Source organism: Danio rerio, chromosome 20, assembly GCF_052040795.2.
Source record: "Danio rerio strain M-AB ecotype USA chromosome 20, GRCz13ab, whole genome shotgun sequence".
NCBI classification, from domain to species: Eukaryota; Metazoa; Chordata; class Actinopteri; order Cypriniformes; family Danionidae; genus Danio; species Danio rerio.
Window position 1 is genome coordinate 27,146,141 of NC_141040.1, and position 23,462 is coordinate 27,169,602.

Consider the following 23,462-nt stretch of genomic DNA (forward strand, 5'->3'; position numbering starts at 1 on the left):
AGTGTGTACTAGACCAAAGTGAGAAAGTGGTAGATTTTCCTGGAAGTTACATCATCCAAAATGTTCCTACATCTGCAGAGAATGTCATTCTAGATTGATTTATTTTGTTTGTTTATGAATAAAATGTTAAAGTGTTTGATTGCAACTAGCTTAGACAATTTTGTCAGTAATGTGCCTGTACATTATCAGTGTTTTGTGGACACCTTCATGCTTGGCCTGGGACTTTGGGTCGTCCTTAAAGTCATTGTTTACCCAAAAATTAAATGTCGTTATTGATTTATTCTCAATTAGCTTTGCTTGAGTTATTAATAATAAGAAACAATACTCTAATGTAAGTCAATGTGGTCTGGCAACTTTTTAAATGAATGATGATTGGCTCATTTGGATGATGATTGGCAGACATTTTTGTGATTGATCTGGGACATCCTTAAAGGGTATCCTTAAAGGGATAGTTTACCCAAAACTGAGAAATCTGTCATGTGCTCAAGTTTCTCCAGTGGGCTCCAGTTTGGTCACCACATTCTTCAGATATTTTCTTTTGTGCTTAGAATGAGAAGGAAACTCCTACAGGTTTGCAGGGTGAGATAATTAGAAAGGAATTGTGTTTTTGGGGCATTAAAAATGATGTATCTTAAACATTTATATAGCGTGTCCATTTTAATGGAAGCCCTTAAGGTGGGCATTTGGTGGTGGAGAGACTGTGGATTTTATGTCTGATTTAACTGACACAAAAACAGAACGTGTCTTGGTTTAGTGGTGACCTTTATATGGGCAGAGACTTGCAAAGTTGTAAACAAAACGCAATAAGTAGTAGACCCTCAGTCGGGGTAGTGCCATTTCATTTTAGACCGCATTCAAAAGGCTATGAGGACTAGAAATACAATATGTTCAATCAATTGTAGAAATTGTTCAGCTCATGAAAAATCTTTCTATAAGACTTTAAACAAAACAAAAAATGAACAAACAAAAAACTCCAAAACAAGCAAAAGCTAATCTATTTGTTATCTGTCATCAGAACTTACTTGGATACATTTATATTATCGTCATTATTCGTCTCATTTATCACATTAAAAACTGCTCTTGTATTCTTTCCTACTGTCAAACCCTAGCGTTATATTTCAGCTTTGTTGCAAATCTTTATTGCATTTAAGTGTGCATGTTTTAAGTTCAGGTTAGGGTCATCAGCATATGGTGGTTTCAGATTGTCTTCTGATAGATGACCAACATTCATCAGTTCAACTTCTGAATTTCTGTTCCCTGTTGTCTTCCCTTTTCCAAATGATTCCATAGACCCTTACGATCTTCCTGTGCATTTGAGAATCATACTCCTTCACCTCCTAATACACTCACAAACCTTTGACATCGTTTCTCATGCAAACAGGACTTTGAGTGTAGTTCGGCGATGTGGTCAAAGGTCCTGCTTTGTGCTGTTTAATCAAGGTTGGCATCATTTAAGTGCTATCAGGTATTGGAAATTTTGTGTTTGTGTGTTTGTGACAGGGAAGTGTTCTGCTGTTGCTCATTAATGAGTAATTTAGCAACCGTCCAAAGCCCTCTGTCATGGTCTAGTAATGATAGTCGTCATCTTTTTGCTTTTTGTTGTCTAGATTGTGATGCTTAAAGACCAATTTGGCTGTTTCGTACTATCAGTAATTTAGTTAATTTAGTTTATTTACATTTCCAAGCAATGTATATATACATCAACATTTTCATTATGTATTAACTTGATTGCTGGTTAAAATATTTTTAAAAGCATTTGCTAGTGCAAAGACCATTTTAAACCTGCTAATACAGTGTCTCACTCATTTGTTATTTTAAAGGCTGTTATTTTGTGCATCTTTATCAAAATGCACACAGTAATATCATTGTAAGACTTTTTGCATACTAAGACTTTTATGCCTTGATGAGAAGTGATGTGCTTGTGACGTTTTAATTTGACATGACAACACTGAGTTTTGCTAGAATTTATTTTAATCACCCCTAGGGGGCAGACTTGTATAGAGATTTTGAGGGATGAAAATACACACACACATACACGCATACGAACACACACAAAAACAAACACACTAATAAACACACACATTATTGTTGTGAATTATGGTTACATTACATAGGCAAAATTGTTTATATGCCGTACAAGCTGTTCTATCACCCTTACCCTAGCACTTACAGGAAACTGTGTATTTTAATTTACTCAAAAACAACAATAGAACAAATTCTGTATAATTTATAAGGCTTTTAAAAATAAAAGGGGTATGTGGCAATGTCCTCAAAAATCACCTTGTAATACCGGACACACACACTCAGACTGAATTGGCTCAGTCTGAACTTATCCTTTTCACTCTCATGCTGCTTAAAGCTTATGTAACACTGTTCTTTTGTTGGTCACTAAAATATCAGATTTGCCAGAAATGGTTAACACACTGGAAAAAAACTAGCAGAAAAAGTCTTTAATAGGCTATTTTTGGCTTCAATTAGCAATTTAAAACCATATGTTTTGTCTGCTCGAACATTAAGGAACTGAAACATTACATGGTTTTCCTGATAAGTTCACACGGTTCTTAAGGGTGTGATCATTTCCTGTGAATCATTTCACACTTTTGTGTTCTGTCTCCCTATCTAAGTCTTGTGAACAAGTGAGGTTATATTAGGCCATAGTAAGATGAACCGTTCTGTATGGTGCTGAGGTCATTTTTTTTACTTGCTCTGAAGCTCATCTCTGACCTCTAAATAGGACTCTGGAATTTTTTGTCTTTTAAGAGACTCATGTTAAGTCCAAATTGTTTATGAGCCAATACTGATGCTCAGCATTCAAATGTTTTAGCCAGTGACAACATTATAGCATATTGTTACAACATTTACTTATTTATGCTTATTTTTTATTTTATATTTATATAAATATTTTTTTTTTCATAATGTTATATGATGATGCTATTCAGAGATATTACTACAGTGTTAACTAACACATTTTAAAACGTAGCCTAATATATTCCAGTCAGGACAAAGCTGAATTGACTGCAGCAACATTTGTGCTTGTAATTTAGAAAATAATTTTTTACTAATTTAATCTTTGTTTCTAGGGTTATTTGATAAATAGAAAGTAAAAGAAGAGTGTTATTTAAAACAAATATTTATTTATTTATTATTATTTTAATGTCATTTGTGAAATTGTATATAGGCATGGGATGATAATAATTTTCAAGGTATACCGTGTTCTGGGAAAGTCATGTTTTTAAAACCGCCAAAATTGTCTGTAATAATACTGTTCTTAAGGTATTTGTAAGATTTTTATTTGCTTTTTTAGGACAACAGTATCTCCAGCAGAAAAGATGTCAAAGATGCCATTTTAAATTTTAAAGAAATCTGTTTTTAAATCTAATGAAGGCCGCAGAAGTCAATGATTTATTTATGTTTACTGTTCCAAAATATTATGTTTCTCATATAATATTATATTGTGTTCAAAGGGGGGAAAAGCCTAAAATGAATAACATGTACAGTATAAATACGATCTACTGTCTTGGTTATAATTGTAAAGAAATATTCAAATGATATTGGTTTGCCATATTAAGGATTCCTCACTACTTTATTCTTTTTGATCATTTAGCTCTGCCAATTGTTCTGTCAGTATTGAATGGAGGGTCCGACATTTACACATTATTACTATGTCCATTGTCAGTGAAAGGAGCCTGCTCATTTGAATATGTTACAGCGAGTCAGCAGAAAGGCCTTCCTTATGCAAAACACCTCCCAACCTGAACATTTTCATTGATTTACACCAGTACACCTTACATTTTGTCCAGCAAGCTCGAAATCTTAAAGATTTTTCACCTTGAAGTGCTGCAATGCACTTTATTTGTTCAAATAGCCTTTTTATGGATATGTTTATGTTTTCACCTGACTAAAGCTTGATATGTGCATATTAGTGAGCAGCCAAACAGATCAAACATGCCACGTAAACTAGTTTACCCACTGCCCTGCTGCAAACTGGAAGTGAAAGCAGCAGTGTTAGTGGGCGTGAGACATCTCATCTGTTTGAGAGCTATTTTTTTATTCATTTTTATACCAGTGGAAGAAAATATGTAAGGCAGGTTATAGATAGTATTGTGTGTGTGTGTGTGTGTGTGTGTGTGTGTGTGTGTGTGTGTGTGTGTGTGAGTGAGGGGCATGTGAAGAGCAGCTCTAGTTTAAAACCTGATAAAACTTATCAGAGCACAACAGCATGCTGAAGACGCCACGCCTGCTCACTTTTTATGCACTCGCAGATGGATCAGTCTTCCTCCCTCCCTTACACCCTCCCTCCCTCCCTCCCTCCCTCCCTCCCTCCCTTCCTTCACCAAGGAGAATCATCTGGGTGTGGTTGGTGGCAGCTGTGTTTTGATTGGCTGCTCTCTCAAACGAGCATTATCTCCGGTTGGACACTTCATGTGTCCGCCCAGATTTAACACATTTGTGCTTTAAGACTCCACCCACTGTTGTCAAATCTTCACATCAAAGTATTCAGCCTGCATGAACAGACAGGTAGTAAGGCTTGGTCTCTGACTATGTGAATGCTCTTGAGAACTTTGGGTATCATTTCGAGAACTGCTCACAGCTGGCCTATGGCATGTGGAGCACGAGCAGGTGGAAGAACTCAACGACTGGATCAACAGGTGCTCACTTGTACCTCATTCCAGCGTTTGCCGCTTTGGATCTACTACTGACAGCTTGTGGACTACGACCAGAGATCATATGCAATATGTCTGGGCACTTCTAGGTTACTTGGAAAGAGGAACCTATTGTGAGTTTTGAGTTTGACCGTGGTTTAGCCTGGGTGGAGGAGCTGTTCTGCGGTCGTCTGTCTGGTCACAGGCGGCCTGATTCCTCAGAGGTGATGGTGGGTGGCAGGGACGTCACTGTGCACCCGCACAGGCGCCTGGACTGAAAGTGTCACAGTGCAAACATGGAATTCCTCAAGAGCCTCGTTCCCACGGTTATCTCTGGGGATGGCGGGATGCAAGCAGCGGACACTGCTGGGGTTTGCCCGCGTGAGACCGGTCCCCGCTTACTGAGGATGAAACGGCTGATTTCAAGTAATGAAGAGGAACAAGATGGATCCAGTCCACCCAGCCGGCCGGTTGTCCGGCTACAACGACATCGTGTCAAAGGTAATGACTGGAATGAAAAGGGCATATGTTTTTAAACATGCTTTCAGTTGTACTGCCGAGAGGGCTGTTTGACTAGGAGGTGTGTGTGTCCAAGGTGTGTGTTTGCTCTGTTTTTGTTTATAGTTGGGCTCAGATGTAAGACTGATTGCAAATGGGAGCAAGCAAGCAAGCAGTTACTTTGTAAGACTGAACCAGTTGGAAAGTCTTGAGTTGGTCATCAGATAAGATATAGTGAAAATTATTTAAATGATTTCAAAATCTGATTAAATGCAGTTTAAGGCATTTTAGTATCTCATGTAATACATGGTACACTCTCATTCTGTGCTAATGTTTGTGTGTATAGTGTGTGAAATTCAGCTGTGTTTTTTGATTTTTCACTGTGACTTTATTGGCACTGATCTATAGTGATATGTTTTGCAACATGACTACACTGATGTACGTGTCAAAGTGAGTCATTGTTAACAGCAGTATTCCCAACCTAGAGCAATGACTGGAAGACTTAATATAATGTCTTATGCATGAAGACATGTATCTGAGAGGTTTTAACATTTCTGCTAATATTCAGAAGTTTGTTCCTAGTGTTTTATTTATCTTAAGCAAAGATGCATGAAATGTATTAAAAGTTGCAGTTTCACAAGACAACTTCTTACAAACAATTTGGTTTTTACTTTATTTGTTTTTTGTAATCAAATAAATGCAACCTTGTTGAATACATAAAAGACGCAAAAACATTAAAAGTCTAATCCTAAACTTTGAACCGTGTTTGTTGACTAGGAGGTATTAAAGTGCTCTTTAAAGGGATGGTTCACACAAAATTGCTTTAATTTTACTCACCCTTAGGTCATCATAGTTATTTAGTTTTCCTTCAGTAAAGATGTTTTTTTTTTAAATGTTTTATTTATTAATGCAGGTCAATAGTTACCATATATATGGAAGAAAAATTGAATACTAGCAATCAATATTGCAATGTGTGAGTGTGCAATAGTCGCAATGTGGAGTCTAGATTATAGTTGACCATGTAAAACAGTTTAGAGAATTTTGGAGTCATTTCCGTTTAACCATGATAAGATGAAAGATTATCAATTGCCTGCTTTAAGGCTTGTGTAAACATTTTAAGTAAGCTTAAAACATTTGGGCACAAGGAAATATTGCGTTTGTAGTTTTACCAAAGATTAAAAATTCAAAAAAAAAAAATTCAATGAAAAGTGTACAGCTTGATTGTACATTTGATTATTTTATTTCTGTATCGTTTGTGTATTTGCTCCATTTATCTCTGCTTGTAATTTGTTAATCATTGTTATGCACTTGCCCACAAAGTCATCCCAATCAATCTAAAATGATTAAATAATTTATCTTGAGAAAAACTGCAATATAAATTGCAAAAAATTTATGTTGTGTAAATTTATGTGAATGTATGTTTTTTTTTCCAATATCGTGCAGCCCTACTAGAATAGCACTGAAATGAAAATAAAACCGAAAGACTTTTTAAATTATACTCAGTAACTTAAATTATATTCTATAAAAAGAAAGAAAATGGGATACCAATTTATTGACCCTGAACACTTCAAGAGGCGACATCATTGCCACGACAGTACCACTGTTTCAAGCAGGAGGAACATATAACATGGATAGGCCTGCTACTTGGAAATGTTCTAGGAAATTGTTCTGGGGTTCTCTTCTGAGACTTCTGCCCCTAACATGGATAAGCGATTAAAAATGCATGGGTGGACTTTAAAAATACCCCTGGCCATTGACTTGCATTTATTTAAATTAAAACTAATATGTTAAAAGACTAAAAAGTTTGACATTGGACCAGTGTGTGTGAAAGTTAAGGAAACTGTTTGGCCTTTGAGGAGAGACTGGTGGTTGTTCTGCTGAGCTGTATTTAATCAAAGAAGGCAATGTTTGTTGACATACTCTTGGCTGCAGGAAGCAGATGAATGCGTTTGTGACCATAAATGTATTGAATCTTCAGCAACACGTCTCCCTGACAGCGGGTCATACGGGGATAAATGAGGATCTTTGTGTGTCATTCATGGCTGGTCCAGCTACGACCACTCTTCTTGGTATGTCAGCTTCTCGGTTACTGGAAAACAGAGCGGGGAGTGTGATGTTGCATCACCGCATGTGACTGTGCATTCAAAATGCAAATTGACCACCACGCATTCAAATATGATGGAAAACACCAGTTCAAACTGGACCAAGAGAGCCTTTTTCCGTATCCTTCGAAGGTTGAAGCCTAAGCTTCTCTTGTCTCTGCTGATAAAGGGAAAATACACAGGTTGTAGTCTGCCGGTGTTTGTGTATGTGTTTGCATTGCAACCAAACCACACCTCGCTCTCCCAAAATTGATGATACTTGAGTGTTGAGGTGAGGATTTTGGGTTTCAAATGTACCTGCCAAGACTTGCTCATGTTCACAAGAGTGTTTTTAAATTCTCCACACCAGTCAATCTTATTCCTGTAAATGTTACATTACTAGTAACCAGGGCTTGACATTAATTTTTTTGATCAAAGCCACTGTGGCTAGTAGATTTCCAGCATTATTATCCACTCGCCATTTTCACTAGCCACATTTTTGTTGTTGGAAAAATATATTTATATGCAAACATTTGACTTGGACATGCTAAAATCACTAAATTTAGATTTTGTGTTCTGTCCATGTGCCTTATTCATTTCACTTTTTGTGTGTTGTGTTTGCGAGTTTGCTCAGTGTGTATGAGCAAACAGGTTGCGTCACATTGCTATTAGTTTTTATTTTACATGAATTTCTGGGCTCAACATTAAGGATTTACAAAAGTTATCTTTGACCACACCAAAAATAAATAATTATTTCTTAGCCACAAATTTTAAATGTGTTAAAACAAGCAAAATATAGCTTTATACATGTATTTTTACTTAAACAAAACTTTTCTTTAATTTTATTTTTTTGAGATTAAAAAAATAACTATTGTCATGTATCTAAAATATTTGCAGTAATCTGTCCTGGGTAAAGGTCCCAGATCACCAGTAACTACACATAAATGGGAAGTTAATATCCTATTAAAGCAATGTTATTGGAAAAACTGATAATTAAACCATATTAACAAAAAGAACTGTAAGCAAAAGAAAACAGGTGAAAAACATACAGTGTATGATAATGAAAGGATGATCACGTGCACACAGTTAATGTTAGGTCTGTTAATAATCTGATTTAAAAAAATTAAAACGAAAGCATTGACTGCTGCTGCTTACAAAAAGATATATCTTGAGCTCTTGTAAGCAGCTGGACTGTGGGTGCACGATCATCGCTGTTTCTCCAGTCTATTTCAATTCAAACAGAACCGATCGCACCAGTTGCGTTCTCTATGCACGGTTGATTCGCGCAAGTAAACGGGAGCGCGTGCGCTTTTTAACAGTCACGCGCATCCCATCACCCGTGCACGCGAGTGATCATCCTCTTATTCGGTATTCACCTGCTTTCTATTGTTCGCGCGAACGCAATTACTTTTGTCAGTTGTGTTGCTTCTCAGTTCTAAGATTGCCCTTGCATTCATATATTGGACCATCCTTATTGTCGAACCCTGCTTTTAAGAATTATTTTCCGGGAAAATTATTTTTAACCAGCCAAAGTGGCTAGTGGGAGTGTCTACCGAAATCTACCCGCATTTGGCGGGTGTTAATGTAAAGCCCTGCTAGTAACTTATATAAAAGTTAAATAACTCAGTTTCTTAATCATAATATTTAAATTACAATGATAAAATGTACTGATTTATATACTTGAAAAATGTAATGAATTGTTTTGCATGATTTTATGACGTAGATAAAACAATACTAGGCCTTGTAGAACTTACTTAATTCTTAAATCTGTCGAAATCAGAATTTCACAAACTTTAATTCATTTTTCTATTTCGCTAACAATTATTTTGTGGGGGATCTACTTAACGAGTTATAAAGTTGCATTTTGTATTGAAACCAGCGTCTTTTTTTTTCTTCTTTTCTATATTACAAATTTTAAGTAGGAGTAGACTACTCGTACTAAAAATTACATAAAGCTGGCATTTTAGTAGTAAAGAAATGGTTATTTGAAAGCTGACTGGTTTCATTTTTCCAAACTTTTTTAATATACATTTTAACACACCAATTTTTTACTCCATCAAAACATAAAAAATTATGGAATACAAAGGACTTTTAAAATGTAGACTATTTTCTACACAATAGTGCTCGTGTTTATTAATCCTTAACCATAACCAAAACAGTTTACACAAGCATTGTAAAAAGCATTTTTTAAAATGCATCCTTCTAAGCATATGCCATATATTAATTGGTAATGCTGTAATCAAAATTACATTCTGACTGTGCAAAAAATTTAAAATAAGAAAAATCACCTCACAAGAGTTATGTTTTCTTCACAAGCACAGGGATAGTTCACCCAAAAATACAGATTCTGTCATCACATCATCCACTTACTCTTTACTTGTTTTAAACCTTTATTACTATTTTTTTTCTGTTGAACACAAACATTTTCCTACTGTGGGAATCTGTGGTTACAAGTTAAGCTTTCTTTTAAAAAAAAATTAGTGTTTAAACAAAGAAAGAAACAAAGGTTTGAAACCACTTTTTGTTTGTTTATTTATTTATTTTTTTTATTTTTTTTGTGAATTAACCGTTTAACTAAGCTACAGTTATGGTAAAAATGCAATTTCGAAAAAAGTGCCTTTGGTGAACCTGAAGAATCTGAACTGTAGTCTGTTTTCATCATGCTCAATGTTTCCATTAAAAAAAAATTACTGAACGTTTGATTATGTATTTTCACCAAGGCTGCATTGCAATCATAAAAATACAGTTTTCTTTTTTTACCATTTTCTTTTAAATAGAAATCTTTTGTGATATTGTTAATGTTTTCACGTTCACTCTTAATAAAAAGAATCCTTGTTAAATATGTTTATGAATTACTTTAAAATATAATTGTATTATTTTTTTACATTTTTTACATTTATTTATTAATGTACAATAAATGCAGCCTAGATATTGTTTAGAAACAAAAACAGTAAACCTTTAAAACATTTGAGCAATTTTTTTACACTATGGATGTCATGGAGAACTTTAAAACAAACAAATTATTAAAAAACAACATTTTTTAACCATGAACACTTAAACGGTAGCATATAACATCTAAAATTAGTATTTAGGTAAAAAAAGAAAAACATACCATATGAATGCTAGTGAATGTTAATTGTGATATACACTAAAAAGTTGATAAAAGTTGATTTACACTTTTTTTAATTCAAGTTAAAACTACAAATTTGAATTAAGTTATTAAAGTTTCATTTTGGTCATTTAAAAGTAAAATTTGATGTTCACCCATGATTTACTGTTGTAATAACACACACCCTTTCAGTAGCTCTGCATTCGATCCACACTCATGACACCCACAACAAGTATTTGCAATTTAATGATGACAACAGCTTTAAATCACTTTCTGTCAAGATGAGTTGTTTGGAAAATGCCCAGAAGTTATTTGCATATTCCTAAGCCCCAATAAATAATAATGAAAGGGTTGCTGATTATTTTCATTAACGATTGACTTAAAAAGTTGTTACACAAATAGTCTTATTTATTTAGGCACATTTTAGGCCGGGTAATCCATTTAGAAATCTCTTTATAGATCCTTCTCATTGTTTATTTAATGGCCAATTTCCTTTGTATTACCTGGCAATAGATTTGTGAATAATCAACCTTCTTTTTGATTTTAATTCTTTCCATTAAAACCATGAAGCTCTAAAGCTTGTCATTAATTGCTTTTGTTGTTGTTCTTTTAAATGGATATAGGATGAGTCAGTGTTACCAATTATTTTTCTTTTGGTTTGACAGGAATATTTACTATTTGGTTGGGCAGTGCCTGTCCCCAGCTCAACCTGTTCCTTCAGCTGGAAGGCAGCTTTACAGACACAATCACAGACCTGCCCTGTTTGGTGCCTTATATAACTAATGTTTGCTCCTGTGGTGTTTTGATGGTGCTACTTTTTATTCAGCTTTTGCTCTGGATGCTGCTGCGTGCGCAGGAGCTGTATGCAGGAAGAGGAAAGATCTAGCGACTCTGCAGTATGTAATTGTGTCTAATATTGGTCCCCTTCAGGGCTGCTGATCTGGAATCAGTCATCACAGACTCAAATAGACACAGTAGCACTCCAGCCACACCCTCACTCTTTCTCTCTCTCCCCATCCCCGCAGTCATGTGATCAGACTTCACTTCATTAAACTGCAATGGGAGTTTATCTTGGAAACATATAGCCTTTGTTCATGTGGTGTCTCTTCTTTGAGACAGCATGTGATTCATAATCAGGACTGGAAGAGCAGAACATGCCACACACAAACAGCAGTGGGCTATATTTATCTCCTTTTTTTCCGCTGTTGTTTGCTCATTCGTTCCATCTCATTCATTTGTTACTCTGCTTTGTTAACTTATTTGTCCCTTTTATTAGGCAGTTGTGATTGAAGAAGACTGGAATATGATAAATGCTAAATAATGTGATATTCCGTATGCGATATGATATGTAGCTGTATTTACGGTATTCATTGATACTTTATTTATTTTGTCTCATGTTCTTTTCTGTCTTTATTTTTATTTTTGTTAAACAAAGTCACCCTCTTTCAGGATGCTTTCACACCTAGAGTATAGTTCCTCTGGTCTGGACCAAGGTCAAAAATGATACATTGTAGCATTTTTCAGTCATTTTGGTCCTGTTTCACAATAGACTGCCAGCTTCTCCGCAAAACGAGTTGGAATGAATCAAAAAGCAGTCACATGACAACATTCACATCAGTTGTTGGCTAGACAGTAAGGTTGTAAGTAACTATTCACCTGACTCACGATTTGATGTGATTCACGATACTAATCTCATGATTTAGTCACGTTTTTGTTTTTTTAACAAAATAGTTTCAAACTATTCAAACTAAAAAAACAAGAGCCCTTTCATTTTCATTTTCATGCACAATTTTTGCTAAATATAATATATTTTCTGCCATAACTAAATTGCTATTTTAAAAACAAATTCCTCCCAAAAAAGAATAATACAAACTAAAGAAGACAGATTAATATAAACAAACTAAATCTGTGACTGTGCTGAGATTTTACATTTTTAAAAGGAAATAACAGCATATTATTATTATTTCCTTTATTTAGCCAGGAGATCACATTGAGACAGTGCTGTCTCTTCTTCTAGTGAGACCTGGTCAGGATGGCAGGCAGCACATAAAGTTTCTCATAAAAATCACAAATACAATACCACAAAGTTACAAAATCACTGTTTATAAAAATTTCATATCATAAAAAACAATTACAAGTATCCTTTAAGATGTTGTACAAAAGATGTTTTTTGGTTTTTATTCTTATAATCATTTTTTAAGGGGTTTTCACCTTTATTGATAGGACAGTAGAGATTGACAGACAGGAGTCAAGTGACAAGTGTGGGGAGCAGAGATGGGGGAAGGATTGGCAAAGGATCTCGATCCGGTAATCGAACTTGGGTCGCCGTAAGCACCTGGATGCTATGTGTCGACGCACTAACCACTAGGCTATTGCCGCCAACGTACAAAAGATGTTTAAACGTACTCAGAGTAGGAAGTGTGTCAAGATTGAGCCTATTTTGCAGGTCATTCCAAGCCCTGGGAGCGTAAAAGGAAAAAGCATGTTTGCCGAGTTCTGACAATACCCTTGGGACTGTAAGACAAATACATGAACCAGATCTAATGTGTTGGTTATTTATGTAAAATGTTAACAAATTAGAAAGGAGGGAAAAATTTACCCAAGAAAGCCTTTGAAATAAATAAGTACATATGTAAATTTCTCCTTTGATATAAAGATAACCAGTCTAAAGAATCATACAAAATACAATGGTGCGTCCGTGAGTCTGCACCTGTGATGAACTGTATTGCTGCATGATGAACAGTTTTCTTAGTAGAGTAGCGGCTGCGTGCATATAAAGATGATCACCATAATCCATTATAGACAGAAATGTACTCTCTACTAATTTCTTACGGGCTTTATAAGAAAAACTTTTTTTGGACCGGTATAAATATCTATGTTTTCTGGCATAAGCTTAGGTCTTTGCACATTTACAATGTCTCCTGCTGATGAAAAAACTTTCACTGAGATGACTGGTGTGGGGAGGTAAGCGTTACTAAACCAGAGGACAGTGTGTACAGAGAAGGTCAATAGGCCCTCTGCTCCAGGGGACTGGCACTGGCATAATACTGATTATGAAATGACTAATTATATAGTAGGACACAGACAGAAGTTGAACAGGATTATGAAGATAAATAATTAATATTACTTGTATTATAATTTAGAATAACTATCAGTGTGCTACACTTAAGAAGAGATCATCTTAGAACATTTTTAAATATTCAATAACAATAAGCAAATGATTAAAATGTGCATAAACTAATTTTAAAAGGAGAGAGTAAAAATAAGTTGCACTTCACCGCTGTCATTTTACTCTGCAGTAAAGTCTATATCGGGTATGTGGCCGGCTGGAAGTGCTACATGCGCATTAAAATAGCAGGTTTTTTATGACGCTGTATAAAAATAATTGCTTTTTTACAGTACACTCATGATTGGGTTTAGGGTTAGGATGGGGGTAGGGGTTAAAAAATTCAATTTAATTTAATAGATAGCATAAATAATACTCTGTACAACTACTGTATTTACGTTACTGAGACGATTGGGTTTATGGTTGGGGTGGGGGTAGACGTTAATAAAATACAATTAATGGAAAACTTGAGAAATAAATATCACTGATTCTCGTTAACTTCCGGCCGCAACCATATCCGATCTAGCAGAAACCACACACTGTGCCTCACCTCTTGCTTATGTGCTTGTAAAGTGAGATTGTGTCTGTAAACACAGCGTCCCCTATGTTCAAAACATGTATCGCGATTCATTTAACATTTCAACGGGTTTGAATTATCAAATAGTTTTATTGATTTTCAACCGGCTCACGGTGAATCATTACATCCCTGCTAGACAAATTTCCTGAAATTTTGATTGGTCAGAATTAATGTGTGGAAAACGTGCACAAAGCACAGAAGTAATCAAAGAGCAGAAAAGTCAATAAGCAATATGGACCTCCTCACAACTCCACATGTGTACGTGATTTCCCATAAATTCTCTAAAGTGTAAATTTTCTCATCCCAGAATGCACGTCGCAGTCCAAAAAAAGCAAAGTACTTTTTGCATGTGGGTCGGTTTGAGGTCGGTTCACACAAACTAACCACTTCAGGGTTTGTTTGAAAGTTTACCGAGACCACCTCTTTGACCAGGCCTCGCAGTATGCACTTGAGTATGATACTGCTGTTTTCACACCTACCAAAACAAACCGAACCAATAAGGAAAACATAGTCTAGCAGGTTTCAACCCAACTAAATGAGCAGTTTTCCTTCTTCCCTTTCCTCATACTTTCTTGCATTTAATTTTTATTTGTTACACCTTCCATGGTTTCTTTTTGTTTCTTTATTTTATGACTAACTGCAAAATGTAAATGTCCTTTTTTGTAATGAATCAGTACACTGTATTTAGCCATGTTTTGTCAGTTTTTGGGATAGAGGGTGGTATAGGGATCTGGTGCGGATGTGTGTGTGTGCGTCTCTGCTGACTCAGAGGTGCGATCAGTGGAAATGTTAGTCGCGTACGTCTAGTGTCCCTTACTCTCCAACACACTTTGCAAAAATGTCTCTCTCTCTCTCTCTCTCTCTCTCTCTCTCTCTCTCTCTCTCTCTCTCTCTCTCTCACTCTCTTCAGAATGTGTGTTTGTTGCTTTGCTGCTGCTGACAGGTGCGCTTGTTCCTGGCAAGGTGTTCAGCCTCCTGCGGTCTCTAGCTTGCACTGCTGCTGATACAGTGCTGTGAATCAGCTAAAATGGTTTTGTGTGGGACTGACTACTGAACACCAAGCAATTCATGCACAGATGTAAAGCGATAGTTCAGCCAAAAAAGAAAAATTGCTATCACTTACTCTCTTTTGGCTTGTTTTAAACCAGTTTGATTGAACACAAAAGAAGACATTTTGAGAATGCTGGAAACCTGTAACCATTGACATCCATAGCAGGGCTTGCAAAATTTTTTAAATCCTGCTAGCGTTTCGGGCAGGCACTTTTCAGTTTTTGGTAGCACGAATCCAAATTTAAGTAGCCCCAATAGAAAATAAATTATCTATTAAATAAAAACATATACATATTTACTATTACTAAATTAAAAATTTATTATGACTTTTGTTATAGACAATATTATTTTACTTTAGACACAATTATCTGCAGGTATTGAGTTAAAATGTGCATTATTTCAGAAATAATGACAAATTCTGCAGGTCCTCCTAGTGAACACGTCCTTCTCAATGCTCCATAGCTCACCTAACCGCAATTTTTTTTTTAAATAATGATGTGAAGTGAACATTTTTTAGGTTTTTTTGGAGCTATTAAGACATGCTAGAATAGTCATATATATATATATATATATATATATATATATATATATATATATATATATATATATATATATATATATATATAATGTGTAAATAGATTTTGGCAGCCTGATTACAAACAATAGCCCCGGGACATCAGGCTACTGGATTTTGTGAGCCCTGCGTAGCAGGAAAAAACAAGTATGTTAAGGCAGTAGTTAATGGTTTCCAACATTCTTCTGAGTATCTTTTGTGTGTGTGTGTGTGTTCAACAGAACAATAAATAAACTGGTTTGGAACAAATCAACACTGAGTAAAAGATCACAGAAGTTGAATTTATTGTTAACTATCCCTGTAAATGCTAATTCATCAGCAATTGATGTCCATAGTTTTTAGAAACAGTGTAGTTTTTTGGTCGAATCGATCAGGTTTGGTAACATGTTTGTTTTACATTTTAAAAGAAAGAGAGCATTGATACTTGCCTCAAATCATATTCGTGTACATTACTCAAATTGACACCTTATACAAGTACATGTTAATTCATTTATTTTTTAATTTCTTGTTCGTCTTTGTCCCTTTATTAATCAGGGGTCAACACAGCGAAATGAACGGCCAACATATCCACCATGTGTTTTTTGCAACGGATGCCGTTCCAGCCGCTACCCAATACTGGGAAACGCCCATACACTCTTACATTCACCTTTATATAATACGGACAATTAGGCTTTCACAATTCACCTATGCCACATGTCTTTGGACTGTGGGGGGAAACTGGAGCACCCGAAGGAAACCCACGTGAACATAGGGTGAACATGCAAACTCCACACAGAAACGCCAACTTACCCAGCCAGGACTCAAACCAGCGACTCTCTTGATGTGAGGCGATCATGCGACCCACCGCACCACCGCTATGCCCACAAGTACCCATTTAAGAGTAATTTTACAGTCAATAAGATCACCTTCAATTTAAACCTGAAATTCTGAACCAAAAGGTACATTACTGGAATTGGTTGTCTTTTTTTATTACTACATTGAATATTTTTACCAGATTTTTAACAAGAAATTAAGCCAAATAACAAAGCAGTGAGTTCAAGTTTGTGCTAAAGCTTGTCTGCATGGCTGTCTTTGCTCTATTATGTGCTCTTTGCATTATGGGAGATGTAGTTGCAAACAAGGCAGCCTTTGCCTTTTTCTATCCACTGAAATATTTGCAAGATAGCACTATCTTAGATAAGGTTATTGTATATCGATCAGTCTCTCAGTTTCTTCCCATCCCTCTCTTATTTCTTTCCCTCTCCATCACTCTCCCTCTTTCTACATTGTTCCTTTTTTGGCTCTCCTTTTCCCAATGCTGGGTGCTATAATGCACAGTACAGGAAATGCACTCTCACGGTGGCCTCATGGGATTGAAGCGCCTTCACATTGAAGACTGTCTGTCGGTGTATGCCCTGCGCACCATCCAGAAGCACTTAGGGTCTGTCGTCTTCTGAAATGTCAGCAGTTGAATAAAGTGCCTCTTTCATCTTCCTGTACAGTTTCTACAATCCATATGAATTGCTGATCTGGATCTGACACTAGTTTAGATATTGCAAGTGTGGAATTGGGTTTAAGTCGACATGTTTCAAATCTGACTTAAATTTGTTACAGTTAATGGTTTATTCTGGTCTGGATTTAAATCTGGCTTAATCATCATAAAACTGGTGTGGTGTTAAAGTGTGCTTTTGAACTGGATCGGAATCAGATTTTTTTTTATTAAGCCAGTTTCAGTATAACTGGAATGGAATTAAGTATATATGTTACTGTAAAACTGGGATTGGATTTGTTATGGATTATATGAAAGATTTATTTGTGACCTTTTTGTCTTTATTAGATGGGACAAAGAGAGTTCGAACTCTTAATGTCCTGAAGTGCTACTGCACCCTTTGTCATGCACGTAAACCAATAAGCTATTGTGCAGACAAGTTTGTTATTTCTAATAGAGGTGCATGACTTGCACAACACAAACATGTTGTGCAAGTGGCACACACGTGACATGCACAAATTTTCCCGGGGCTTCAAGTTGAAAAACATCTGAACTCTTACAAATCCTGCGAGTGCACTGCGATTTCATGTAATTGGAACTAACCAATCTGCTTGACACTGTTTGGAATGTACACATTTCAGTAATAACGGTAGACTAATTACCTCAGAAGCTGCAGCAATAGTTTGTCCGCTTGTCGTCCTCTGAGAAAATGGCTGATGGGCGCCAAGTTATGAGAAACGCCAGGGGAGTGCGAGCAGCGCATTAAAAGTGGAGAGTGAAACCACCTAATTTCAGGTCAAAATAACAGCACACACAAAATCAAGTGTCGTATAGCAGTGAGAAAATTGTAAATAAAAAGGATGTAAGGATGTGGTTAGAGTGGCTTTTTGGTTTCTTTTCTTGTGCATCCCAGTCTCTAGCTCCCCATCTGAAAGAGATTTTAGCATAGGGGTTAATGTAGTTGTTGAACTTCACATTTTGTAATGTTGCAGTATGTATTTAAATAATGATGGCAAGTTCCTTTACTTGAAAGCTCAGATTTGATTTTTATAATTTCTTTTGTTTAGAGTTTAGAGTCTTTTGTTTAGAGTTTAATCATTATTATTCACACCTTAATGTTTGCTTTGATTGTCCAGTATTTACATTTTACCATTGAAAACACTTTGTAACATTTTATTTATCAAGTTTAAGAGTCTCTTCAATATATTTGAATATAAAAAGATGCTTTTATGTTCATGTGAAACTGGGATGGACTTTGATTTGGATCATAATCTGTTTTAGTGAACACAAAACTGGGATGATGTGTAAGTGTGCTTTTGCTCTGGATCAGAATGTGGTGTATATTGTAAGATTGGGATTGGAAGTTTATATAGGTTAGGATCTGATTTTATACAGCAGTTCTGCACTGTAAAAAAGCAACTTTGCTTTAAAAAAAAAAAAAGTGAGTAATCCCGTTACCCTAAAAGTTGAATTTACTTGGAACCTGGAATTGCTAATTTGACTTAACTTATTATTTTTTTTAACGTAATTAGGTCAGCTAATTACATTTTACAGTGTTTATGTGATTTGTTTCTTCTCTAGACAAATTAATGTGACTAGAATGGAGTTCAGTAACCCAGACTTTATTTCAGCTACCCTAAAACTGAGATGTCATTTTGAATAATTTCCAATCTGCATCAGAATCTGGTTTAGGTACTATAAGCCTGGAATGTAATTTGAGTCTTGTTATTGTATTATCTGCACCAAAATCAGCTGAAGTTGCTGTACGTTTGGAAATTTAAATGATTTGCTTCCATCTTTATTAGAATCTGTTTTAGATCATAGTGGGATTTACTTGTAGTCTGGGGCTTGATTTGAATTGACATCTTTATGATTTTGATCAGAATCAGGTCTAGTTACTCACTATGGTTTGTGTTTGACTGCATGCTTTTGCTGTATACTATAGTACTTGGTGACAGTCGCACCCTGTTGACAATGGAGCAGCATTCCTGCTGTGCCGAGCAGGATCCTACTGTTTACCCAAAACTCTGCGTTTGAGAGAGAGATGGCAGTCTTTGGGCATCATGTGATTCTGGACAGACAGACTTCTTTTTCAGGGTGTGGTGCGTGCGGGAACAGCCTTTTCACAAACCTAGAGTACACAGAACAGAAGAAATGTCCTGCTTTGCTAGTGCAGTGGGACAACAGCAGTTAGTATTAGTTGGAAGGAGTTAATGCTTAAATATCACACAGCATTCTTGTTGCACTGTCATGTGCTTTCATTGTTCACCTGTACTCGGGATAGACCGAGAAGTCGTTTTCAGAGGAAGTTTAAAACATTCCGATAATTTCTGAAGAGACTATCAGTATCACAGATGGAAGATTGCATAAAACTAAGAACTGGCCTTTCCTAAAGTCTTTGCTTGCTTAGTGGTTATATGGCATCTTCTACTCACTTGACCTCCACATTGAAGCAGCTCTGATCAGCATAACTGCGTATAATGTGTTTTTCCGTGCATGTGCGTATGTTTATGTTTGTGTGTGAGTGTGAGAGTGGAAACCCTGCGCTGCAGTCTCCACAATACGGGCTTTTGTATCCAGTGTTTGTTTACAAGGCTGCCTTCTCGCTTTGCATAACTCCAGCCGGGAGGGACAGTCAAGTGATGGAGGGAGAGGGTGAAGGAGACGGATGGAGGGAAAGAGAGGTGGGGGGGTTAGAGAAAGAGAGATTGTGAGTGGTATCAGTAAAATCTGTTTGTGTGCACTCTTTTATCTCATCTCAGGCCTCTGGTCAGATGATGTCATGCACTAATGTCTGTGTGATTGGAGGTGACGGGCTTTGGAGAAGGGCATCGTTTTTATTTTGTTTGGAAAGTGGTGTTGTCAGATACCTTTCATCATTTTGTTATGTGTTGTTTTTGTCATAGTTAATGGGATCGTAATTGAAACTGAATGTGCAGGTGCAGATCTTTTTCTCTATCTGCAAGATCAGTTTCAGTCACTTGATGTTGTTTCCCTCTCTTATTTTTTCCCCACTGTTGTCTTGTTTGGTATGCAATAAAACTGCCTCTGGGAAATGCCAGTTGCTGAGTTTCTGCTTATAGATGACCTGATTCTTTATTACCTTTTTAATCTCAGAAAACTGATAATAATGATGATGATGATGATGATGATTAAATTTATTTTTCCAGAGGTTTGTAATTTCCGCTAATGACAATAGTATATTATTCATATTGCAATATTCCTTATTTTTATATTGCAATAAAACATTAAAAAATAATTCAGTGTTCTTAATAATTTATATGGCTATAAAATGCATTCCAATTTTGGTGAAGAAATATCATGAGAAATGGCCGTATAAGATTCTGATAGTAATAACACCTTGGACAAATTTATTGCGGTTTCATGGTATTTTGATTGCTGCTCTAGAAAATGTTCTTTTAAATGTCTGGGTAAAAACTTCTTTTTCCAATGTTGAAAAAAAAAGATTTTTCTACCCTTTAAAATAGTTCAATGTGGGAAAAACAATTCTTTTTTTTTTTTACATTGAATACAATATATACATATTTAAGAAACATTTAAAATATCTCAATAACATGCCAGGCTAAATAATTAAATCATTGTTGACTTCTGTCTTCATTAGATTCATAAACACAGTTTTCTTTGGAGATCATTTCCCCTAATAAACCTAATTAAAAAAATAACGCACAGCACTACTACGGTAACAGAAAAGTTTGCTTTGTTATAATTCACTTACCTTTGGATGCATTTTGGTGCGACTATAACCCGCTATTAAAAAACAACAACAACAATGATTGAATGTTTAGAATGAGAAGCTGTTTTGTAGCCGTGGGGGAATAAATTTTGGTGTGGCGCCCTGCCACGGAAGGATGAATGTAGCGGAAACCATGTATATACAATGAGGATACTGTTATTTAAAATTTAATTATTGATTTTCTAAATCTCAATACTGTTAAATTCCTCTAAAAGTCATTGTGTTTTTATTTGATCTTTATCTTTTTTCCATTATTTTCGTCTGGGTTTTAAATTGTATTATGAATCCTTTTCACAAGACTGGTATAACGCATTTAATCATAAACTTAAATCTTTTGAAATTTTTGTTTTGTTTTATTTTATTTATTTTAAATGTATGAACATTTATATGCATTTATGCATGTATTAAGTAATCTTTGCTCTAAATTACACAAAATAAACTACCGCTTATGCAAGGTGTTTCTAATGCATTGTATATGGGGCATCAGTTTCACAATATTTTTCCTTTATTTCTGAAAGTCATGATAACATCGCTGTGGCATTTGTCTTTTATTAATTCAGCAAATAGGGTTGTAAAAAAAGTATTTGTTGTGCTCTCCCTTTCATTGTGCTCTAAGTTTACCCAATTATGATGCCTTTTGCTGCTGAGAAATCGAGAAATGTGAAAAGGGTATTTAGTGTACTTTTGTATAATTTTTTTAATGTTTTATGCAGATGCGCTCCCTAACAAAATCATTACAATCAATGGAAAATTGTTATTTTTTTATTAATTTTTTTAAATTAGTAATTTTGTGTAATTATGTTCATACTGCAATATATATATAGCAGAAAAACAAAATATCGCAATGTCATTTTTTTCCAATATTGTGCAGCACTAATTCACAAGAATCACCATACTTCATTATTGCTGCTGAAGTTTAAATCAGCGATTCTATTAAAAGCTCTGCCTCGGCCCACTCATTCTCATGAGTAGCGACTTATAATCTCATTTAAATTACACTACAATGACCCTATAAAAACTAATTAAAAGCGCTACTCAAATTGCACTATTCAAAGTGATGCACTAAAATGATTGTTAGAATTCAGCATGCTCGCCTTACAGAAGCCAGACTTGTTCGTCATGCTATGTATGCTTTTTCTTTTGTTAGATGTGTCATTGCGAAAGAATGTTTAGCTTATGCAATTAGTTTTAACGTAGTGTCACATCAGGGTGTGAGTCAGTGCTGTCTGTCTGATCTCACAGCACTGCTCTCTCATTCTTCAATTAATAGACCCAGGCCGCCGCACCCTCTTCTGCGAGCAGGGCATCGGTTACCTCATAGGTCAAGCATCACTCACTCCAGCTGTGTGTGTGTGGATGTCAGTGTGTCAATGTAAATTGCAGGGGTACGACTTTTCCAAACTGCCTCACGCCTGTGTGATGTGTACATTTTGAACTTGGGGGTGGAAATCTTTTAGTATTTTTAGACTGTTTCCTCTTTGGATTGAAACTAAATGCCATGCACACTTTTAATTGCTGAACGTGTTTCTGAATGAGCTGGAGTACTTTCTCACTATGTAGGCTGTGTCTGAAACTTATGGGTATATGCTTTGTGAATGAAAGAATCTCCTGTAGCAAGGTGTCTTGAGATTGGGACACACCAAGCAATGCTTGACCATTGGGCAGCATCAGGCCATTGTTTATCTTCTCTCAGGCTAGTTTGTTGGCTGTTTCTCATGTTGCCTCTCCTTGGGCTCACAATTGTCGGTGTGAATTGCTTGATTCAGCATGTAGACTTTTTTTTGGCCATCAATGAAAGAGAGCGTTCTGATTGCCTGTTTAGTTACAAATCAGAGTGCAAGAACAGAAACCTGAAGTGACTAAACTAAGTAAACGATCCAAGTCAAGAGGTAACAGAAAAAAGCCAGCTGTCATTTTGTCGCATTCTTTAATATTTGCAAATACTATGAATTATCAGACATATTTGGATGTGCCATGATCAAGAAGAACGGTATTTAAACACTGTTTTGTTTATGTTTTTCTTGTATATTTGTTGCACTAGTTGCAGTTTTCCATTGTGGAATGACAATACAGATAAAGCCTCCTGCGGATATAGAAAGATACATCTTCTAATGCTGGTGCAGAATTTTCTTTCTTGTTCATTCGCCACCTTTGGCGTTAATAATAATTTAATAAAAATTAATAATAATTTAATATTAATCTGACCACTTAACCGTTAATATACAATTAACGAGCCGCGGTTATCGGTTAGCAAAATTAACCGAAATGAGCATCTCTAGTCCTGAAGTAAGGTCAAAGTCATTGTATGCAAGAACCATAGACCTTTATCTATAAATAAAGTATAATTATGAAAACTGTGTTCATCATATCTAAAACATACGTTGTGTTTGCTGGCCTCACACATCGCACAGCCGTGTCAGTCAGTCAGCAAGTAACGTTAAAGGGTTAAACAAATACTGCACAGCACTATACGATTACCGAAAAGCTTGCTGTTATAATTCACTTAGATTTTAATACGTTTTGGTGTGATTTATAACCTGCTATTTAAAAAAAAAACAAAACAGCAAAAACGAAAGGTTTGAATGAGAAGCTGTATTGTAGC

The 23,462-nt window shown here is 35.7% G+C and overlaps 1 protein-coding gene and 1 long non-coding RNA gene across 47 annotated transcripts in view; both read left to right on the forward strand.

Moving 5' to 3' along the window:
* The window catches only part of fryl (furry homolog, like), a 154,096-nt gene that overhangs the window by 21,712 nt on the left and 108,922 nt on the right, over window positions 1-23,462 (forward strand). For 26 of the 46 annotated variants that reach the window (XR_015517694.1, XR_015517695.1, XR_015517697.1 and 23 more), the window contains exon 1: window positions 4,486-5,144. The exons of the other annotated variants lie outside the window; for them this stretch is intronic. Coding sequence is in view for 16 of the 26 variants with exons in the window: in XM_087297157.1 (XP_087153283.1) it covers window positions 4,940-5,144 (205 nt within the window). In the remaining 10 variants the exon portion in view is untranslated. Of the gene's footprint in view, window positions 1-4,485; window positions 5,145-23,462 lie in introns of those variants that run through there. 46 annotated transcript variants of the gene reach the window in all.
* LOC147832206 (uncharacterized) lies at window positions 16,173-21,333 on the forward strand. Its single transcript, XR_015518406.1, has 2 exons — window positions 16,173-20,954; window positions 21,076-21,333. It is a non-coding gene; the product is annotated as an uncharacterized LOC147832206 (long non-coding RNA).